Source organism: Cherax quadricarinatus, chromosome 1 (assembly GCF_038502225.1).
Source record: "Cherax quadricarinatus isolate ZL_2023a chromosome 1, ASM3850222v1, whole genome shotgun sequence".
Classification (NCBI taxonomy): Eukaryota; Metazoa; Arthropoda; class Malacostraca; order Decapoda; family Parastacidae; genus Cherax; species Cherax quadricarinatus.
The window spans coordinates 97871582-97892738 of NC_091292.1; the positions used below are offsets into that span (position 1 = coordinate 97871582).

Sequence of the window (21157 nt, forward strand, 5' to 3'; positions counted from 1 at the left end):
GCTATGACTCGACCCCTGCAACCACAACTAGGTGAGTACCTCACACACACACACACACACACATACACAAATGCATGCGAGACTGACAGACAGAGAGGTAATTACATAATTTAATGGTTAAAAATATAATAGTTCCAGAAAACAAAAATTTATTGTTTTATCAGTTAACTTGCCAGTTTAGTGTTAGATAAAAGGTGTAGGTGCTGCTTTTCTTAGTTTACATGCTCTTGCAAAATAAATTTAATCAGTACATTATTCTTGATACATATTAATTATTCCAGGAATCAGTCGAAGGTTTGCCAGCACTAATGGTCTTGCTTCAGCACTGCAGTTTCTACAGTATGGTGTGTTCATCCATGGCAAAGCTGCATGTCTCTCAGGAGCCAGTAGTTATAAACGCTCGACCCTCTAGACAAGGAGAGTTGGATCTCTCTGTAAGTAGATTCAGTTCTTTTTTGGTGTCAGAAAATGATGTCCACAATACCACTGAAAACATGAGCAACAGAAATTCAAATAACAGAAGCGTATCGCATCTTATGTCAATTCAGCTATATGAAACCCTGTTGAGGCTTCTTATAAATATTCTCCTCCTCCAGCCTTCTCAAGTGATTTCACAGCTGTCTTCACATAATGTTATATCCTTGATAATAAAACAACTTCGTTTCATTGTTTGGGAGATAAAAACTTCAAAGTTTTACTTACAAGCAGTAGAGATGGCTCTGGTGCTAATTGGAGCAGTATTAAAATATGACCCTGCACAAGCACCATCTCTTGCACGTGATACAAGCCTTGTGCATCTCAGTTTAGTAGTGCTGTCCTCAGGTATTGAAAAGGAAAGTGTCACTATAGTTAGTTTGGAAGTTCTGAATGCCCTGGTATGTGGGAGAGGATGGGGAGCAGCTCGTATCATTGAGTGGATTTCTGTGTCGCCTGCACTCATACTCCGCCCTATGGTAGCTGGCTTTCACGTTTCTGCTTCAGCTGAACGTCAGGCTGCTACGGTGGCTTTTTTAACTAATCTCTTGCATGAGGTGTTTCACAGTGAAATATCCACACAACAGGATCTTCCAGTAGTTATATCTAGAGTACTGGATGACCCTGTTCAGCTGTTAAATGATCAGAATGTGTGTCCAGGCTGGGAATTATCTCGTCATATTATTCAGTTAATATGTGGTTTACCCGATTGTGAGGATCCAAATAAGCAGCCTGCAGCACAGCAGAAGACTGACATTTTATGTATGGACCAAGAGCATCTTTTCCTACTTTTAGATTCCCTAAAATTATTATTATTAGCTTCACAAAGTGCCAAGGAAGCTGCTCATCATTTTCGCCATTTCTTGCTTCCTACTCTTACAAAGTCATTCTCAGATCTCCAGAATAAGCTTCAGAATGTCAATATTCATATTACAGCTCAGTTAATGAAGATTAAAGAAATTAAGGACACTATATGTATAATTATACAGATCCTAGAGATTGCAACAAACTGGATTGAGGTACGGGGCAATTGGTTATTGATGGTTGGTGAAACATTTGTGCCCTTGCTTCACCCACTCTGGACTCCTGCAATTCAAACACTGCCTCTCTTAGAAGCTATTTTAAAGTTCTTGTTGGCTGCTTCATCTCATCATCAAATTTGTTTATTGCTGACTCGTACAAGTGGATTGCCAGGTGTACTGCTCAGTACATCTCGTACTAAGAGGCCTCTCCTTGCATGTATCACTACTGCAGTCTGTCAGCAGTTAGAAAAATTGCTTACATACAGCAGAAGTTTTACACTGTGTTTTAAGGACTTTTCCCGTGACAGTTTTCTTGCAGCAATTTCAGTTTTAATCAACTGTGCACGAGTGCAAGAGTGTACCTATGTTATGAACAGACTTGACTTGGTGCCTTCTTTAATAAAGTGGCTCCAGTGCAAGGCAGCTGTTGAAGAGGGTATGGTCATCACACCAAGCATAGTGAAACTCCTTGTTCTTGTAACTACACATCATGAATCACAGATAGCTGTTTGCAAGACATATGGTTGGCTTAGCACTATCCAAGACCTTATATTGCATGACAGCTTGCAGACAGATGCTCTCAGAATCATGGCCAACATGTCCCTGAATCATTACTCGGCTCATGCACTGTTGGCCTCAGATAATTTCATTAAAACTATTGTTGGCATCATTGGAAACAGTGAGACTGAACTGTGGGTAGAAATTGCTTTAGGAATTCTCTGGGCTCTGGTAAGTAACAATCAAAGAGGACAGGCAATAATCAAGCAATATCCAGTTATTCCTTTGTTAAACAACTTGATTGAGTTACAAATGGATAAAAAATCTTTCTTGTCTAAGAAAATACTTGATATCTTGAATTGATCCATAGAGTATTTATTCTGTTTGGGGCATTATTATCTGTGATTTATAAAGAACAAGCAGTTCTATATTATTTTTGTAGCTTTATTTCATAAATAGCTAAATAATATATATACTGTATATATAGATAGTAACCAGAGAATATAATTCTTTGCAACATTTTGATTTCATTATATAAGGACTCCTGCTATTTATTTATTTATTGTAAAATTATCTTTTTAAAATTGTTGAACCCAAACATTGGACATTCTCTGCTGGTATATATTGACCTTGTATTACACAGTATGCTTCAGTACATTAACATAGCTCCTGTATATTTAATATCTTTATGAATCATTTCATACTTTCTTAACACACTTGATACATGCTAAAATTATACATTACAGCAACCAAGGTTTGATTATTCCCAGGAAAATTTTGTTGGTTTTCTTTCCAGTCCATTTCACAACAGTGTACAAAATCGAATAACCCACATATTTTAGTTTTGTAAAAGTTTATTGCAAATAAGTGAATGAAAAACTCATGATTCTTATCATATTCGTAAAGTAAATATATACTACAGTTTATGAATATGATTAACCTTTGTGAATTTTATCTATATTTTTTTCTTTTGCAACACTTAACCCCAAACACAATTTTTACATTTAAGGTTTTGCAGGTCATTTACTATCATTGCATGGCTTAGTAATGTTTTTGTTTCAGTAATGTTCATCATTCATCAGTTTCTCTATTTTTTAATTAGTTTGATATTTTATGTACTTGCACACATCATTTAACTTTATTAAATTGTCTGTTGTGGTCTTCAGCCAGACAGGAAGCCCATGGTTTGGAAAAGCACATCCCCCAAGATAGGTAGAATTCTTGGTGCCTGTGAGGGGTCTCTTGATGCAAGGAATTGGACCTGATTGCTTTATTCCCCCAGGTGCTGTATAACTCTTAAGAGGTTTAGAGCTTCCCTTGAAATATGATAATTGGACAGGTATATTTTGCCTATAATTTTTTTTTCAACATGCCACCCATTTCCTACCAAGGCAGGGTGGGCCCCCCCCAAAAAAGAAATGCTTTCACCATCATTCACACACAATCACTGTCTTTGCAGATGTGACAGTTCAGATGTCACTCCATGCATCAAATATCCCAAACCCTTCATTTGAAGTGCAGGTATTGTACTTCCCACCTCCAGGGCTCAAGTCTAGTTAATCAGTTTCCCTGAATCCCTTCACAAAATATTACCCTGCTCACACTCCAACAGCTTGTCAAGTCCCAAAAACCATTTATCTTCATTCTCACTTATCTCACATACACATACAGGTCTGCTGTATGTCCAAGCCCCTTGCACACAAAACCTCTTTTACCCCCTCCCTCCATCCTTTCCTAGGACAACCACTATCCCTCCTCCTCTCCACTACAGATATATACACCTGTAATTGCCAGCAAGCGTGCGTGAGCGTGTTAGATAGGAGTGAATGGAGATGAATGGTACTTGGGACCTGACGATCTGTTGGAGTGTGAGCAGGGTAATATTTAGTGAAGGGATTCAGGGAAACCGGTTATTTTCATATAGTCGGACTTGAGTCCTGGAAATGGGAAGTACAATGCCTGCACTTTAAAGGAGGGGTTTGGGATATTGGCAGTTTGGAGGGATATGTTGTGTATCTTTATATGTGTATGCTTCTAGACTGTTGTATTCTGAGCACCTCTGCAAAAACAGCGATAATGTGCGAGTGTGGTGAAAGTGTTGAATGATGATGAAAGTATTTTCTTTTTGGGGATTTTCTTTCTTTTTTGGGTCACCCTGCCTCGGTGGGAGACGGCCGACTTGTTGAAAAAAAAAAAAAAAAAAAAAATTGCCAAATTCTCATATTGTCTTCTTTTAATGGAAGATGTAGCATTGACAGTTTCCTGATCCTAACAACTGGAGCAGATCAAATCTCACTAATTCAGTTAAACCTGGAAACCCTGCCTTCCTTCAATTTTTTTGGTTAGACGGGATGTGTTTACTCTCCTTTGATTCTGGAGGATTGTGGAATGAAATTTATAGGTTTTGAATTGCTTTGGTTACTTATTTATAACTGTGACATGGCATATAAATGGCCATGTTACAGTTAGTAATTATTACATTCAGAGGGAGTGTGCCAAACCTACGAGTCAGTGCCTGGGAATGGGAAACAATCTTGTTTGATCTAAAGAGGGGGATACTAGGTCTACATTCCTTGGATCTTGAGCCCCTCACCAGTATCAAAGTATCTTCCTTGAGGGGAGCAAGTTAGTAATAATAGCAGAAAATTTGTAGCAGTAGAAAATTGCAAACTTTAATTTGTATTCTAAGCACTGAATAACCAAATAGGTCCAGTGCTTTTTTGTTTTTTTCTTTTAAATCAGTCTTGTATTCTCTTTACTTCAGATTATCCTGTGTTGTGTACTGTACATAAAGGATACACAATACTTTTTTTTGTAGTAGGGTAATGAAACTTTGTGATTTATTTATGTCATATAAACGTACAAACATTTCTGATCACATTTCACAGATTCAGTACACTTGCACAATGTAACAACTACTAATGCCTTGGAGAGCAATTTACAATTTTATGCTAGTTGCAAAAACATATTTTATCTGGAATTTACATGTAATTCATCATGAAACTTTACAATAATTTGATTAACATTTTGATGCACAACTTTAAAGATGTTTGCTGATTCAGCTGTGCATAATATGTCTGCAACATAACCATTGGTCCAGAGTTTGAAATACAGTTTACACATACTTGTAATTTTTACTTAAAATAATAATAAGCTCTCCTTTGAAGTATGTTGTGTGTGTATAACTTAAGACTTGTCTATTGTTAAAAATGGTTAAGAACTCTGCGTTTGACTTCCCCAACTATAAGTGTATGTGCACTCCAGCATACATCTGATGGCTTATGCAGACAATGTATACTCTGGGTTTGCAATCACGTGATATTTACTGCATTTTGTATTAGTTTAGGATTACTGGATATAGCAACCAACTTTTCCACATCTGTGCAGTTACCAGAAGTGTCTTGACTTGGCTTTAGTGAGTTCACAGCATCTGGGAGATTCTTGAGCAGGTCAAACACTTCACCATATTCAGGTATCAAAGGTCTTAGACTGTCCCCCTCCAGTGAATCTGTCCGCAGACCTGAGATATGGGTAGATGCAATAAGAGATCATCTCTATTATTCTCTTCAGAAGAGAGTATTCAGAAGAAAACAGGGTGATAAGACAGGATGAGAATGCATGGATAAAATAATTGAAATAAAGAAGGGATGAAACTGTGGGTAGAAAAGGGAAGAGAAGATAAAGCAAAGTAGGTAAAGAAAGCAGTGAGAGAGATAGGTGAAGAAACAGAAAAGGGAAAGAATAAAATAGGAAAGGAGTGGAATATGGATTGAGGTAAAGAAAGGCATTGTAAGGGAAGGAGGTGAAAATGAAGACAAAGAATGAACCATACCATGGGTGGGGATAGAACCCGCAATCAGAGAGTCATAAAACTCCAGACCGACCAACAGTAAATAAATGAAGAAAGGGGAAGAGACAAAAATAAAGAGAAGAGAAACAAAGATAGGCAGAAAGGAAAAAAATAAGTGACTGAGGCAGATGGGGCAGAAAATATTTCCACTGTGTGAACTCTCTCCAAGTAAAAACCTGATTTGTTTAGCAGTAAATAATCATATAAAAATTACCATAAAAACAGAATAGAATAAATGTAATAGTTTGTTTTAAATAATAAATTGCAATATTTGACATATGTATTATTACAGTGGACCCCCGCATAACGATGGCATCGCATAGCGATTTTTCCGCATAACGATTACTTTTATCGCAAAATTTTTGCCGCGCATACCGATTAAAAACCCGCATACCGATTTTCGTCCGAGACGCGTCCAATGTGCCCTCACATGTGCCGGCCGTCCCATTGTTTACCAGCCAGCCTCCGCGGTAACATCCAAGCATACACTCGGAATATTTCGTATTATTACAGTGTTTTCGGTGCTGTTTCTGGAAAATAAGTGACCATGGGCCCCAAGAAAGCTTCTAGTGCCAACCCTGTGGTAAAAAGGGTGAGAATTAGTATGGAAATTAAGAAAGATTTTGAAGGGTTTGGGGCTAACCCTGAGAAGCCTATGCCAGTTGTGGAATCCATTGTGCCTACTTCAAAGATTAAGGAAATGTGTGCACAGTGGGTTGAACTGCAAACCTTTATAGATGAAAATCACCCTGACACAGCTGTTGCAAGCCGTGCTGGTGACTATTTCAATGACAATGTTATGGCCCATTTTAGGAAAGTCTTGAAGGAACGGGAGGTACAGAGCTCTATGGACAGATTTGTTGTGCGACAGAGGTCCAGTGACTCTCAAGCTAGTCCTAGTGGCATTAAAAGAAGAAGGGAAGTAACCCCAGAAAAGGACTTGCTACCTCAAGTCCTAATGGAAGGGGATTCCCCTTCTAAACAGTAAGAAGATAATGCTCTCCCCTCCTCCCATCCCATCAATCATCACCAGATCTTCAATAAAAGTAAGTGTCATGTAATTGTGCATGCCTTTTTCAGTTTGTGTGTATTAAAATTAACATTTCATGTGGTAAAAAAAATTTTTTTTCATACTTTTGGGCGTCTTGCACGGATTAATTTTATTTCCATTATTTCTTATGGGGAAAATTCATTCGCATAACGATTATTTCGCATAACGATGAGCCCTCTTGCACGGATTAAAATCGTTAACCGGGGGTCCACTGTATTATTATAATCAAAAAGAAGCGCTAAGCCACAAGGGCTATACAGCTTTGACATATGTAACATGATTCTAAATACACTAAAATATATATGTAGAGAATGCTATCGCTATATTTACCAGCTATACTTTTGTATAGACAAAAAAAGTGGTATACGATACTGACCTAAGACAGTAGAGGTGAGCGAGCCAGAGGGTGACCCATCTCCTTCATATGCATAAGCTCTGAGGTCATCCTGGGCTAGTAGAGGTGGTGCAGAATTTTCAATAGCATCAGTGATGACTTGTGCTCCACTTGTGGTTGGGCATGCTGATGTTGGACATACTACAGATATACATGTTGTAGGGCATTCTGTTGGTGAAAAACTGGCTCTACTCTCTAGAACTACATCCTCTACAGTATTAATTGCTGCTATGGAACACCTCTGAGGGCTAGATTTACCTTTAATCTTATTTTCACTCCCAGAATGTTTTAAGGTGCTTCCAATTATGTTTGCTTCCTTTATTCCTATGGCCTCAACTCCAATGGTCGGAAGCCTTAAAGGAGTAATTATGTGGTCTGGGCCTGTAAAAGTAATAGCATCAGTTAATGGGTTAAACTTTAAAATAACTCCACAAAAAACCTGTACTTACGAGACAAACTCATGACAATGTTTTGGTTCAACTTGCACCATTAGTAAGTCACACAAAGAAATTCGAAGGGAGGGAGTCAGAATCTATACAGAAGTGGTAGAATGGGAGAAGGTAGTAGTGCAGTAAGGATAAAAATATGAAGGTAGGACAGTAGCAGTAAAAAAAAAAAGGCAGGAACTGGAATATTAGCAAACAAATGGTGGTAGTCTATAAGAACAAGAGAACAGAAAGCACTGCAGGAGAACTACTGGCCCAAGGGATGTTTAGGATAAATCTCATAGGACAGAACCACCTAGGCGGATGACAGGAAAGGCAATAAAAATATAGGAAAGGTGACTTCACCTGACAAAGGTCAAGTGAAACCACAAGTGTTCTGATTTTGATGTACAGTTTGTTAACCCTTAAACTGTCCAAACGTAGATCTATGTTTTTTCAACATTTGAAAGTATGTAAAAAAATGTACAGCTTTTTTTTTAAATTTGAAAACGTGTAAAAAAACTTTGTTATATGTATGTAAAAAAAGTAGATCTACTTTTGGAGCACTACACATCTGAACGTAGATCTGTTTGGACAGTTTAAGGGTTAATGGTCCAAGTTGGGCTGAAATGCTATCATGAGTGTCTCCCAAGTGCAGGTTATTTGTGTATTGTTCCAGCCACTGTATTGTGACTTTTTATTAATTATTAGTTGATTTTGTAATATAGACTCTTTTCAAGTACACTGGCTGTCTTGGCAGGAGGCAGCCAGTGCCTTTCCAGAAGTGCAGATGTAAGTTTTAATGATCCTTAAAGCTGCAAATACTGTACTTTCCACTCCAGGATTGAGGTATGGCTAATGGGTTTTCCTGAATCAGTTCATTAATGTTAACTTGTTTACACTCCAAAAGCACATCCAGTCTAACATGCTCACACAAGCCTGTTGGATGCTTAACTCCCTAGCTTTCAGTACCTCTTTTACTCCCCTCCCTCCCTCCTTCCTGAGGTAACCCCTATCCCTCCTTTCATCTCAGTTTAATACACCCTCCAGGTCATCCTAATCTGCTCTATCCTTTTTAATGTTCATACAACCTCAATTTATATCTATATAAAATATTTATTATCAGCATCTAAGGAGATGAGAGAGAATAAATTTTCTCCAGATAATTTTTATTTGCTTGAGAAAGATTACCTATTTGTAGCTAGCCTATAAATTGTTGGGAAAAATCAAGAAACAGATTTGAACATATAAGAAGTACCACATTCACTAACCCTAAACTTTGCTAATTCATCCCCTTACCACCTGAACCATCCCATCATTGTTAAGTATGGAAAACTGCACTCTCCCACTTACAAATCAGACATATAACTTGCTCAGGGATACATGGAGAAATGACCTACACCACTGTGAGAACTGCCAGGTTACACAGTCTGTCCACCATTGCTTAACAGAATGTTCTGTGTCAGGGGACATGCAGGATTTGCTTTTGACATCTACACCACTCTAACGCACTCTGACTTCCTCACTGGAAGTCCCACCTTTGGAACAAACTGACTTGTAAATGGAAACTGACCAATTACTCCAGCTGTAATTTCAATTTTATATTTTCACTAACCCTCTACCTCTTGCAGGCCCCTAAGCTTCGCACACTACTACCTTGGCACATCTCTACTCATAGTGCTGTATGACTCGTATGGGTTCAGTTCCTGCAATGATTATATCTATGTATTATAATGTATGACCTATACGAGTGTTAAGCCTCAGCTTCCTAATGTACATAAGTGACTCATGGAAGCTGTTAAAGAAAACAAAAAGAAAAGACTGGAATCATTACCCCAAACTTGTTTTCTGGCTAAGCTTGCAAACATGAGTGGCATTCAAGAACCTAGATGATGACCTGTTCAAAACTATCTCATATAGGAGACCCATTGTTGAGTATGCAATACCAATGTCGAACTTTTGCCTACTAAAATTACAAGGCAAAACTTGTGAGTGCAAAGAGCATCAAGTTCGGCACTCAAGCTGAGGGAAATGAGCTATAAAGAAATAAGGAGACAATTACTGTAGTCTGTATGTCACTGATTCCTTATTAAAAATGCCTGGATGGCAGTGAGGGACTCTTTGATTCTAAGAAATCAGGCCTATCCTTCCATTCCTTGGCTGGAACCTTAATGTCTCTCATTCCCTAACTTCTATATAACCCATGTGGGTTGAGAGCTTCCGATGATTAAAATTAATAAAACCACAAGTCACTAAAGGAGCAAAGAGTATGAAAGCTTGTAATACAAACTACTATTTGACATAGGTAGGGTAGACAGTGACTGACTCTACCAGGGATGCAACACGTACAAAGGGACATGGGATATTAGGACAGGGATATTAGGAAGCATTTCTTTAGTGTAAGGGTAATAAATAAGCAGAACAATAACAATGGTAGTGACCTCTATAGATGGGGTTTCCCTTTATAGAGGTTCCTGACACAAGTGAACGACTTTTGATTCAAGTAACTGAACCTGTCCTTCCCTGGACTGAACCCAAATACCTTCCATTTTCCAGGCACTGTATGACCCCTATGGATTTAGTGCTTCCCCAAGAATGTATTAACATACATGGGTTCAAAAACTATATATAACAGTTTAATCACATCAGTTGACCAAAAGTTATGAGATGGGACCAAGAGTTGGAGCTCCAATCTCTCCCACTCATGAACCCAAAGGTAACTGCACTCTTCACTTTTGTGAATACTATACAGTTCTCTACATACCTTCGAGAGAGAGAGTAATCTTACCAGACCTCTTGATCTTTAGAGATCCAAGTAAAATATTCTCTTCTTTGACTGCTTTGCTTTGAGGATTTCCTGATACTGCTTGTACCACCATGGGAGTTCCTAAAACGTCAGTCACACCTTCTTCACCTCGTGCTGTTCGATACCGGTGAAGGCGAATAGTAAGCAGAACACCAAGCACTACTGCGGCCCAAAGACAAATTTATTAATACAGTGCCAATTTAAACAATTTAAGTAATGACAAAAAAGTGTACAAGTAATCAAGTCATTTACTTGGAAAAAATATGATCAGACCTCATCAAAAGATAAAGTAAGAACTAAATCACTGGAAAAACAAGTCAAAGCTTAATAAATGTTAAAAGGATAACATATATTGTGCCTCTATGATAATGAAGAACTTTTATCAAAGGAATATGAGCTACTGTTTCCTTCCATTAAACCCTAATTACCTCATATTCCTTAGGTGTTGGATGGCCCCTATGGAGTTAGCATTTCTCTGCAAATTTAATGATAGTGTATTGTACTGTACTATAAATGGATTACATAAAAATGTGTTGATAAATAAATGAATGAGCAGGAATGGCATGGAATAAAGGACTTGAGTCCTGGAAATGGGAAGTACAATGCCTACACTCTAAAGGAGAGGTTCGGGATATTGGCAGTTTACTGGTATGGGATTTCAGTGAAATATATTCAATAATTAATGTGCTTTATGAAGACCCTAAATAAATAAATAAATAAATAAGGTTAGTGGATGAGTTTGAGAATGTGTGTAAAGGTAGAAAGTTGAAAGTGAACATAGAAAAGAGTAAGGTGATGAGGGTATCAAATGATTTAGATAAAGAAAAATTGGATATCAAATTGGGGAGGAGGAGTATGGAAGAAGTGAATGTTTTCAGATACTTGGGAGTTGACGTGTCGGCGGATGGATTTATGAAGGATGAGGTTAATCATAGAATTGATGAGGGAAAAAAGGTGAGTGGTGCGTTGAGGTATATGTGGAGTCAAAAAACGTTATCTATGGAGGCAAAGAAGGGAATGTATGAAAGTATAGTAGTACCAACACTCTTATATGGATGTGAAGCTTGGGTGGTAAATGCAGCAGTGAGGAGATGGTTGGAGGCAGTGGAGATGTCCTGTCTAAGGGCAATGTGTGGTGTAAATATTATGCAGAAAATTCGGAGTGTGGAAATTAGGAGAAGGTGTGGAGTTAATAAAAGCATTAGTCAGAGGGCAGAAGAGGGGTTGTTGAGGTGGTTTGGTCATTTAGAGAGAATGGATCAAAGTAGAATGACATGGAAAGCATATAAATCTATAGGGGAAGAAAAGAGGGGTAGGGGTCGTCCTCGAAAGGGTTGGAAAGAGGGGGTAAAGGAGGTTTTGTGGGCGAGGGGCTTGGACTTCCAGCAAGCGTGCATTAGCGTGTTAGATAGGAGTGAATGGAGACGAATGATACTTGGGACCTGACGATCTGTTGGAGTGTGAGCAGGGTAATATTTAGTGAAGGGATTCAGGGAAACCAGTTATTTTCATATAGTCGGACTTGAGCCCTGGAAATGGGAAGTACAATGCCTGCACTTTAAAGGAGGGGTTTGGGATATTGGCAGTTTGGAGGGATATGTTGTGTATCTTTATACGTATATGCTTCTATAGGAATCTAAACATTTAATCTTTACAAATATGAAAAGAGAGGAATGCAGAGGAGAGAGAGAGATTTTGGGAGATGTTAAGTGAATGTATAGGAGCCTTTGAACCAAGTGAGAGAGTAATTGTGGTAGGGGACCTGAATGCTAAAGTAGGAGAAACTTTTAGAGAGGGTGTGGTAGGTAAGTTTAGGGTGCCAGGTGTAAATGATAATGGGAGCCCTTTGATTGAACTTTGTATAGAAAGGGGTTTAGTTATAGGTAATACATATTTTAAGAAAAAGAGGATAAATAAGTATACAAGATATGATGTAGGGCGAAATGACAGTAGCTTGTTGGATTATGTATTGGTAGATAAAAGACTGTTGAGTAGACTTCAGGATGTACATGTTTATAGAGGGGCCACAGATATATCAGATCACTTTCTAGTTGTAGCTACACTGAGAGTAAAAGGTAGATGGGATACAAAGAGAATAGAAGCATCAGGGAAGAGAGAGGTGAAGGTTTATAAACTAAAAGAGGAGGCAGTTAGGGTAAGATATAAACAGCTATTGGAGGATAGATGGGCTAATGAGAGCATAGGCAATGGGGTCGAAGAGGTATGGGGTAGGTTTAAAAATGTAGAGTTAGAGTGTTCAGCAGAAGTTTGTGGATACAGGAAAGTGGGTGCGGGAGGGAAGAGGAGCGATTGGTGGAATGATGATGTGAAGAGAGTAGTAAGGGAGAAAAAGTTAGCATATGAGAAGTTTTTACAAAGTAGAAGTGATGCAAGGAGGGAAGAGTATATGGAGAAAAAGAGAGAGGTTAAGAGAGTGGTGAAGCAATGTAAAAAGAGAGCAAATGAGAGAGTGGGTGAGATGTTATCAACAAATTTTGTTGAAAATAAGAAAAAGTTTTGGAGTGAGATTAACAAGTTAAGAAAGCCTAGAGAACAAATGGATTTGTCAGTTAAAGATAGGAGAGGAGAGTTATTAAATGGAGAGTTAGAGGTATTGGGAAGATGGAGGGAATATTTTGAGGAATTGTTAAATGTTGATGAAGATAGGGAAGCTGTGATTTCATGTATAGAGCAAGGAGGAACAACATCTTGTAGGAGTGAGGAAGAGCCAGTTGTGAGTGTGGGGGAAGTTTGTGAGGCAGTAGGTAAAATGAAAGGGGGTAAGGCAGCCGGGATTGATGGGATAAAGATAGAAATGTTAAAAGCAGGTGGGGATATAGTTTTGGAGTGGTTGGTGCAATTATTTAATAAATGTATGGAAGAGGGTAAGGTACCTAGGGATTGGCAGAGAGCATGCATAGTTCCTTTGTATAAAGGCAAAGGGGATAAAAGAGAGTGCAAAAATTATAGGGGGATAAGTCTGTTGAGTATACCTGGCAAAGTGTATGGTAGAGTTATTATTGAAAGAATTAAGAGTAAGACGGAGAATAGGATAGCAGATGAACAAGGAGGCTTTAGGAAAGGTAGGGGGTGTGTGGACCAGGTGTTTACAGTGAAACATATAAGTGAACAGTATTTAGATAAGGCTAAAGAGGTCTTTGTGGCATTTATGGATTTGGAAAAGGCGTATGACAGGGTGGATAGGGGGGCAATGTGGCAGATGTTGCAGGTGTATGGTGTAGGAGGTAGGTTACTGAAAGCAGTGAAGAGTTTTTACGAGGATAGTGAGGCTCAAGTTAGAGTATGTAGGAAAGAGGGAAATTATTTCCCAGTAAAAGTAGGCCTTAGACAAGGATGTGTGATGTCACCATGGTTGTTTAATATATTTATAGATGGGGTTGTAAGAGAAGTAAATGCGAGGGTCTTGGCAAGAGGCGTGGAGTTAAAAGATAAAGAATCACACAAAGTGGGAGTTGTCACAGTTGCTCTTTGCTGATGACACTGTGCTCTTGGGAGATTCTGAAGAGAAGTTGCAGAGATTGGTGGATGAATTTGGTAGGGTGTGCAAAAGAAGAAAATTGAAAGTGAATACAGGAAAGAGTAAGGTTATGAGGATAACAAAAAGATTAGGTGATGAAAGATTGGATATCAGATTGGAGGGAGAGAGTATGGAGGAGGTGAATGTATTCAGATATTTGGGAGTGGACGTGTCAGCGGATGGGTCTATGAAAGATGAGGTGAATCATAGAATTGATGAGGGGAAAAGGGTGAGTGGTGCCCTTAGGAGTCTGTGGAGACAAAGAACTTTGTCCTTGGAGGCAAAGAGGGGAATGTATGAGAGTATAGTTTTACCAACGTTCTTATATGGGTGTGAAGCATGGGTGATGAATGTTGCAGTGAGGAGAAGGCTGGAGGCAGTGGAGATGTCATGTCTGAGGGCAATGTGTGGTGTGAATATAATGCAGAGAATTCGTAGTTTGGAAGTTAGGAGGAGGTGCGGGATTACCAAAACTGTTGTCCAGAGGGCTGAGGAAGGGTTGTTGAGGTGGTTCGGACATGTAGAGAGAATGGAGCGAAACAGAATAACTTCAAGAGTGTATCAGTCTGTAGTGGAAGGAAGGCGGGGTAGGGGTCGGCCTAGGAAAGGTTGGAGAGAGGGGGTAAAGGAGGTTTTGTGTGCGAGGGGCTTGGACTTCCAGCAGGCATGCGTGAGCGTGTTTGATAGGAGTGAATGGAGACAAATGGTTTTTAATACTTGACGTGCTGTTGGAGTGTGAGCAAAGTAACATTTATGAAGGGGTTCAGGGAAACCGGCAGGCCGGACTTGAGTCCTGGAGATGGGAAGTACAGTGCCTGCACTCTGAAGGAGGGGTGTTAATGTTGCAGTTTAAAAACTGTAGTGTAAAGCACCCTTCTGGCAAGACAGTGATGGAGTGAATGATGGTGAAAGTTTTTCTTTTTCGGGCCACCCTGCCTTGGTGGGAATCGGCCAGTGTGATAATAAAAAAAAAAATATGAAAAAATCACCCAGAAAAATCAGTAGTGGTAACTTGTAACATACAAGTAACATAGCTTGCATACATTACTTGGCTGAAGTGTGATGACCTGAACGAAGTTTCTAGTGGCGTAGAAAGTTTAACAAATTCTTGTGAATATAATTAATATAATAATTTACCAGCAGCACAGTATGAGTCATGAAGGTTTAATTAACATTGTCTTAAAGTAATTTTAGTAATACTGACTCACCAACAATAATTACAGAGAGTGTAACAGCAGCTATGGCCATAGGTGCTGTGAGGGGGTTCGTGTGGGCTGGCAGCTTGGTCCATTCACAGTTGTCTCCTGTGTGTGCTGGGCCACACAAACAGTGATAGCCAGGTGTCAGGTTGTAGCAGGTGCCTCCATGTAGACAAGGCTGGAATACACACTCATCAACATCTTGACAACTGTGGCCCACCAGCTGTCTTCCCGGCTCACAACTGCAAAGTGTTAGAAAAATTGGTGTTATTTTAGTCATTGTGCAATCCGAGATATGTATATATATTACATAACTCCGTGGGGAAGTGGAATAAGAATCTTTCCTCCGTAAGCCATGCGTGTTGTAAAAGTCAATTAAAATGCCGGGAACAATGGGCTAGTAACCCCTTTTCCTGGAATAATTACTAAAAAGAATAAGAAGAAAATTGTCAAAGTGGGAAGTCTGAATGTGTGTGGATGTTGTGCAAATGATAAGAAAGAGATGATTGTGGATGTTATGAATGAGAAGAAGCTGGATGTCCTGACTAAGTGAAACAAAGCTGAAGGGGGTGGGAGAGTTTCAGTGGAGAGGAATAAATGGGATTAGGTCAGGGGTTTCTAATAGAGTTAGAGCTAAAGAAGGAGTAGCAATAATGTTGAAGGATAAGTTATGGCAGGAAAAGAGGGACTATAAATGTATTAATTCAAGGATTATGTGGTGTAAAATAAAGGTTGGATGTGAAAAGTGGGTTATAGTAAGCGTATATGCACCTGGAGAAGAGAGAAGTGTAGAGGAGAGAGAAAGATTTTGGGAAATGTTGAGTGAATGCATGGGGAGTTTTGAACCAAGTGTGAGAGTAATGGTGGTTGGGGATTTCAATGCTAAAGTGGGCAAAAATGTTGTGGAGGGAGTAGTAAGTAAATTTGGGGTGCCAGGGGTAAATGAAAATGGGGAGCCTTTAATTGAGCTATGTGTAGAAAGAGATTTGGTAATAATACATATTTTATGAAGAAAAATAAAAAAAAAAATGAGGATAAATAAATATACAAGGTATGATACAGCACGTAATGAAAGTAGTTTGTTAGATTATGTATTGGTGGATAAAAGATTGATGGGTAGGCTCCAGGATGTACACATTTATAGAGGGGCAACAGATATATCGGATCATTATTTAGTTGTAGCTACAGTTAGAGTAAGAGGTAGATGGGAAACGAGGAAAATGGCAACAACAAGCAAGAGGGAGGTGACAGTGTATAATCTAAGGGAGGAGGAAGTTCGGGTGAGATATAAGCAACTAGTATTGGCAGAAAGGTGGGCTGGTGCAAGTATGAGTAGTGGGGGGGGGGGGGCTTGAAGAGGGTTGGAATAGTTTTAAAAATGCAGTATTAGAATGTGGGGCAGAAGTTTGTGGTTATAGGAGGGTGGGTGCAGGAGGAAAGAGGAGTAATTGGTGGAATGATGATGTAAAGGGTGTGATAAAAGAGAAAAAGTTAGCTTATGAGAGGTTTTTACAAAGCAGAAGTGTTATAAGAAGAGTAGAGTATATGGAGAGTAAAAGAAAGGTGAAGAGAGCGGTGAGAGAGTGCAAAAGGAGAGCAGATGATAGAGTGGGAGAGGCACTGTCAAGGAATTTTAATGAAAATAAGAATAAATTTTGGAGTGAGTTAAACAAGTTAAGAAAGCCTGCAAAACGAATGAATTTGTCAGTTAAAAACAGAGTAGGGGAGTTAGTAGATGGGGAGATGGAGGTTTTGGGTAGATGGCGAGAATATTTTGAGGAACTTTTAAATGTCGATGAAGAAAGGGAAGCGGTAATTTCATGCACTGGCCATGGAGGTATACCATCTTTTAGGAGTGAAGAAGAACAGGATGTGAGTGTGGGGGAGGTGCGTGAGGTCTTACGTAGAATGAAAGAGGGTAAAGCAGCTGGAACTGATGGGATCATGACAGAAATGTTAAAAGCAGGGGGGGATATAGTGTTGGAGTGGTTGGTATTTTTGTTTAATAAATGTATGATCAAAGTAGAATGACATGGAAAGCATATAAATCTATAGGGGAAGGAAGGAGGGGTAGGGGTCGTCCTCGAAAGGGTTGGAGAGAGGGGGTAAAGGTTTTGTGGGCGAGGGGCTTGGACTTCCAGCAAGCGTGCGTGAGCGAGTTAGATAGGAGTGAATGAAGACGAATGGTACTTGGGACCTGACAATCTGTTGGAGTGTGAGCAGGGTAATATTTAGTGAAGGGATTCAGGGAAACCGGTTATTTTCATATAGTTGGACTTGAGTCCTGGAAATGGGAAGTACAATGCCTGCACTTTAAAGGAGGGGTTTGGGATATTGGCAGTTTGGAGGGATATGTTGTGTATCTTTATATGTGTATGCTTCTAAACTGTTGTATTCTGAGCACCTCTGCAAAAACAGTGATAATGTGTGAGTGTGGTGAAAGTGTTGAATGATGAAAGTATTTTCTTTTTTGGGATTTTCTTTCTTTTTTTTGGGTCACCCTGCCTCGGTGGGAGACGGCCGACTTGTTGGAAAAAAAAAAAATGTATGAAAGAGGGGAAGGTACCTAGGGATTGGCAGAGAGCATGTATAGTCCCTTTATATAAAGGGAAGGGGGACAAAAGTGATTGTAAAAATTATAGAGGAATAAGTTTACTATACAACAAACATTGTCCTATAAAAACGAAACAGATCACAAACAAACGGCTTGGTTGCCCATGGCTAACCAGTACCATTCTGAAATCCATTGACAAGAAACACCAATGTGAAAAGCAATATAGACGGGGCTTAATACACAAAGATATTCTTAAACACTATTCATCAGTTCTCACCAAAGTAATAAAGAAAGCCAAACAACTATACTACTCCAGTAGATTCACAGACACTAGAGGAGATATAAAAAAGACCTGGAAAACACTCTCTCAGATTCTAGGGACCCACAAACTGAAAAAAAACAAGAATATTGTCCTAACTAAACCTAATGAAACACCACTACATCCCACTGACACAGCTAACAAGATAAACGACTTCTTCTCAATCATAGGATCTAATCTCGCCAATAAAATCCCACATACCAATGCCCATGCCGGGGACTACCTAGATGGGAATTTCCCAAATTCCTTCTATCTTGCACCAACTGAGCCCTCGGAAGTCACCGAGATTATAAAGTCACTTAAAAACAACTCAGGGAATCTGTCTAATGTCCCACCATTACTGTACAAGCGAGCGGCCCATATCCTTTCGCATGCTATTTCATTACTTTTTAACAAGTCACTAGAAAGTAGCACCTTCCCGAAACTACTCAAGATGGCAAGGGTTACACCAATACATAAAGGTGGTGACCCTACAGACTTAAACAACTATAGGCCAATATCAAACTTACCATTGCTATCCAAAATCTTTGAGAAACTCATGCACAGGAGACTATATTCATTTATAACAACACAAAACTTACTCAACCCCTGCCAATTTGGATTCAGGAAAAATAAAAGCACTAATGATGAAATCATAAAAATGCTAGATCTGCTTTACACAGCATTGGAAAATAAGGAATATCCACTAGGAATTTTTATTGACCTAAGAAAAGCTTTTGACACAGTAGACCACGACATCCTACTCCACAAACTTGACCATTACCTCATAATTTGTAATATTTTACAATTAAGAATAAAACTAAGTCTGCCCGAAATGCCTAGCCATGCTAAGCGTTCTAGTGGTACACTCTGTAATCACTATTTTACAACATGTAAACCACACAATAACCAAATTTCTGTAAAATCAACATTGTAATCCTTATAGAGAATAAACTTTGAATTGAATTTGAATTATGGTATAAGAGGCCATGTGCTTGCTTATTTCAAATCTTACCTTACTAATAGGTATCAGTATGTCACCATTAAAGACACAGCATCAACAACACGGCCACTTGATACTGGAGTTCCGCAGGGAAGTGTCCTTGGTCCCCTGCTCTTCCTCATATACATCAATGATCTTCCAAACGTATCCCAACACCTGAAACCCATTCTCTTTGCTGACGACACGACTTATGTCATCTCTCACCCTAATCTTGCCACCCTCAACACCATTGTTAACGAGGAGCTGATCAAAATATCGACTTGGATGACAGCCAATAAACTTACGCTTAACACTGACAAAACCTACTATATTATGTTTGGTAGCAGAGCAGGAGATGCACAAATTAACATTAAGATCGACAACACTCTAATTACCAGACATAATGAGGGCAAATTCCTAGGCCTATACCTTGACAACAACCTGAATTTCAGCACCCATATCCAACACATAACCAAAAAAGTATCCAAAACGGTTGGGATCCTCTCCAAGATACGATACTACGTGCCGCAAAATGCCCTTCTCACACTATACCACTCACTTATTTATCCATACCTCACCTATGCTATTTGTGCTTGGGGATCAACTGCAGCAACACACCTAAAGCCAATAATAACCCAACAAAAAGCTGCAGTAAGAATAATCACTAAATCCCATCCCTGGCAACACACCCCCCCCCACTCTTCATAGATCTAAACTTACTCCCTGTTCAGTACATCCACACTTACTACTGTGCAATCTACATCTACAGGACCTTAAACTCCAATATCAACCTTGACCTAAAACACTTTCTTGATAGTTGTGACAGAACCCACAGGCATAACACCAGACACAAACATCTCTACGACATTCCCTGTGTCCGACTAAACCTTTACAAAAATTCAATGTATGTCAAAGGCCCTAAAATCTGGAACACCCTACCTGAGAACTCTAGAACTGCAGACACATTCATCACCTTCAAAACTACCATTAGAAAACATCTTATCTCCCTGATACACCCCATCAACTAACTACACGAATACCACCTGGTGGTTCACACTTACACTCACTCACCCATTTGACCATAAACAGAAATATTAATCTCAATCTTAAAATAATGAATCCTATGATACTCCAATACTGAAACTATGTACTGTGCCAAAACAAAAGCATTCACATTGCTAAACTCACAAACTAGTATTTAGTCACTTAGCCATAATACCAACTTACCTCATAATTTGTAATATTTTAAAATAAAGAATTAAACTAAGTCTGCCCGAAATGCCTAGCCATGCTAGGCGTTCTAGTGGTACACTCTGTAATCATTATTTAACTACATGTAAACCACACAACAACCAAATTCTGTAAATTCAACATTGTAATCTTTATAGAGAATAAACTTTGAATTTGAATTTGAATTTGAATTTGAGTATACCAGGAAAAGTGTACGGTAGGGTTATAATTGAAAGAATTAGAGGTAAGACAGAATGTAGGATTGCAGATGAGCAAGGAGGTTTCAGAGTGGGTAGGGGATGTGTAGATCAAGTGTTTACATTGAAGCATATATGTGAACAGTATTTAGATAAAGGTAGGGAAGTTTTTATTGCATTTATGGATTTAGAAAAGGCATATGATAGAGTGGATTCGGGAGCAATGTGGAAGATGTTGCAAGTACGTATATGGAATAGGTGGTAAGTTACTAAATGCTGTAAAGAGTTTTTATGAGGATAGTGAGGCTCAGGTTAGGGTGTGTAGAAGAGAGGGAGACTACTTCCCTGTAAAAGTAGGTCTTAGACTGGGATGTGTAATGTCACCATGATTGTTAAATATATTTATAGATGGGGTTGTAAAAGAAGTAAATGCTAGGGTGTTTGGGAGAGGGGTGGGATTAAATTATGGGGAATTAAATACAAAATGGGAATTGACACAGTTGCTTTTTGCTGATGATACTGTGCTTATGGGAGATTCTAAAGAAAAAATGCAAAGGTTAGTGGATGAGTTTGGGAGTGTGTGTAAAGGTAGAAAGTTGAAAGTGAACATAGAAAAGAGTAAGGTGATGAGGGTATCAA

General features: G+C 39.0%; 2 protein-coding genes across 5 annotated transcripts in view; one reads left to right on the plus strand and one right to left on the minus strand.

The window, feature by feature from the left end:
* Nucleotides 1-5214, plus strand: part of LOC128689176 (rotatin-like) — a 62330-nt gene extending 57116 nt beyond the window's left edge. For all 3 annotated transcript variants that reach the window (XM_070085080.1, XM_053777324.2, XM_070085069.1), the window contains one exon: nt 282-5214. In XM_070085080.1, coding sequence (XP_069941181.1) covers nt 282-2357 — 2076 coding nt within the window. In that variant the 3' untranslated portion in view covers nt 2358-5214. The remainder of the gene's footprint in view (nt 1-281) is intronic.
* Nucleotides 5215-5305: 91 nt separating this feature from the next.
* LOC138852713 (putative neural-cadherin 2) lies at nt 5306-15843 on the minus strand. 2 transcript variants are annotated; one of them, XM_070085089.1, is made up of 5 exons: nt 15267-15843; nt 10479-10682; nt 7548-7670; nt 7272-7457; nt 5306-5514 (listed from the first exon to the last, which is right to left on the minus strand). In XM_070085089.1, exons 1-5 carry the CDS (start codon nt 15535-15537, stop codon nt 5306-5308), a joined length of 993 nt encoding a protein of 330 aa, XP_069941190.1. In that variant the 5' UTR covers nt 15538-15843. The 2 variants fall into 2 exon arrangements, with proteins under 2 accessions (XP_069941190.1, XP_069941187.1); XM_070085086.1 differs by having other exon boundaries at nt 7272-7670; nt 15267-15836.
* Between the last annotated feature and the right edge of the window lie 5314 nt (nt 15844-21157).

Excerpts from the sequence above, each read along its gene's own strand:
- LOC138852713 (XM_070085086.1), bottom strand. The coding sequence starts at position 15,537 with ATGACTAAAATAACACCAATTTTTCTAACACTTTGCAGTTGTGAGCCG. Across the intron at positions 10,683-15,266 it reads ACTCTCTGTAATTATTGTTG|TAGTGCTTGGTGTTCTGCTT; the intron begins GTGAGTCAGTAT and ends TTTGGGCCGCAG. Across the intron at positions 7,671-10,478 it reads GATTACTCTCTCTCTCGAAG|GCCCAGACCACATAATTACT; the intron begins GTATGTAGAGAA and ends TTACTTTTACAG.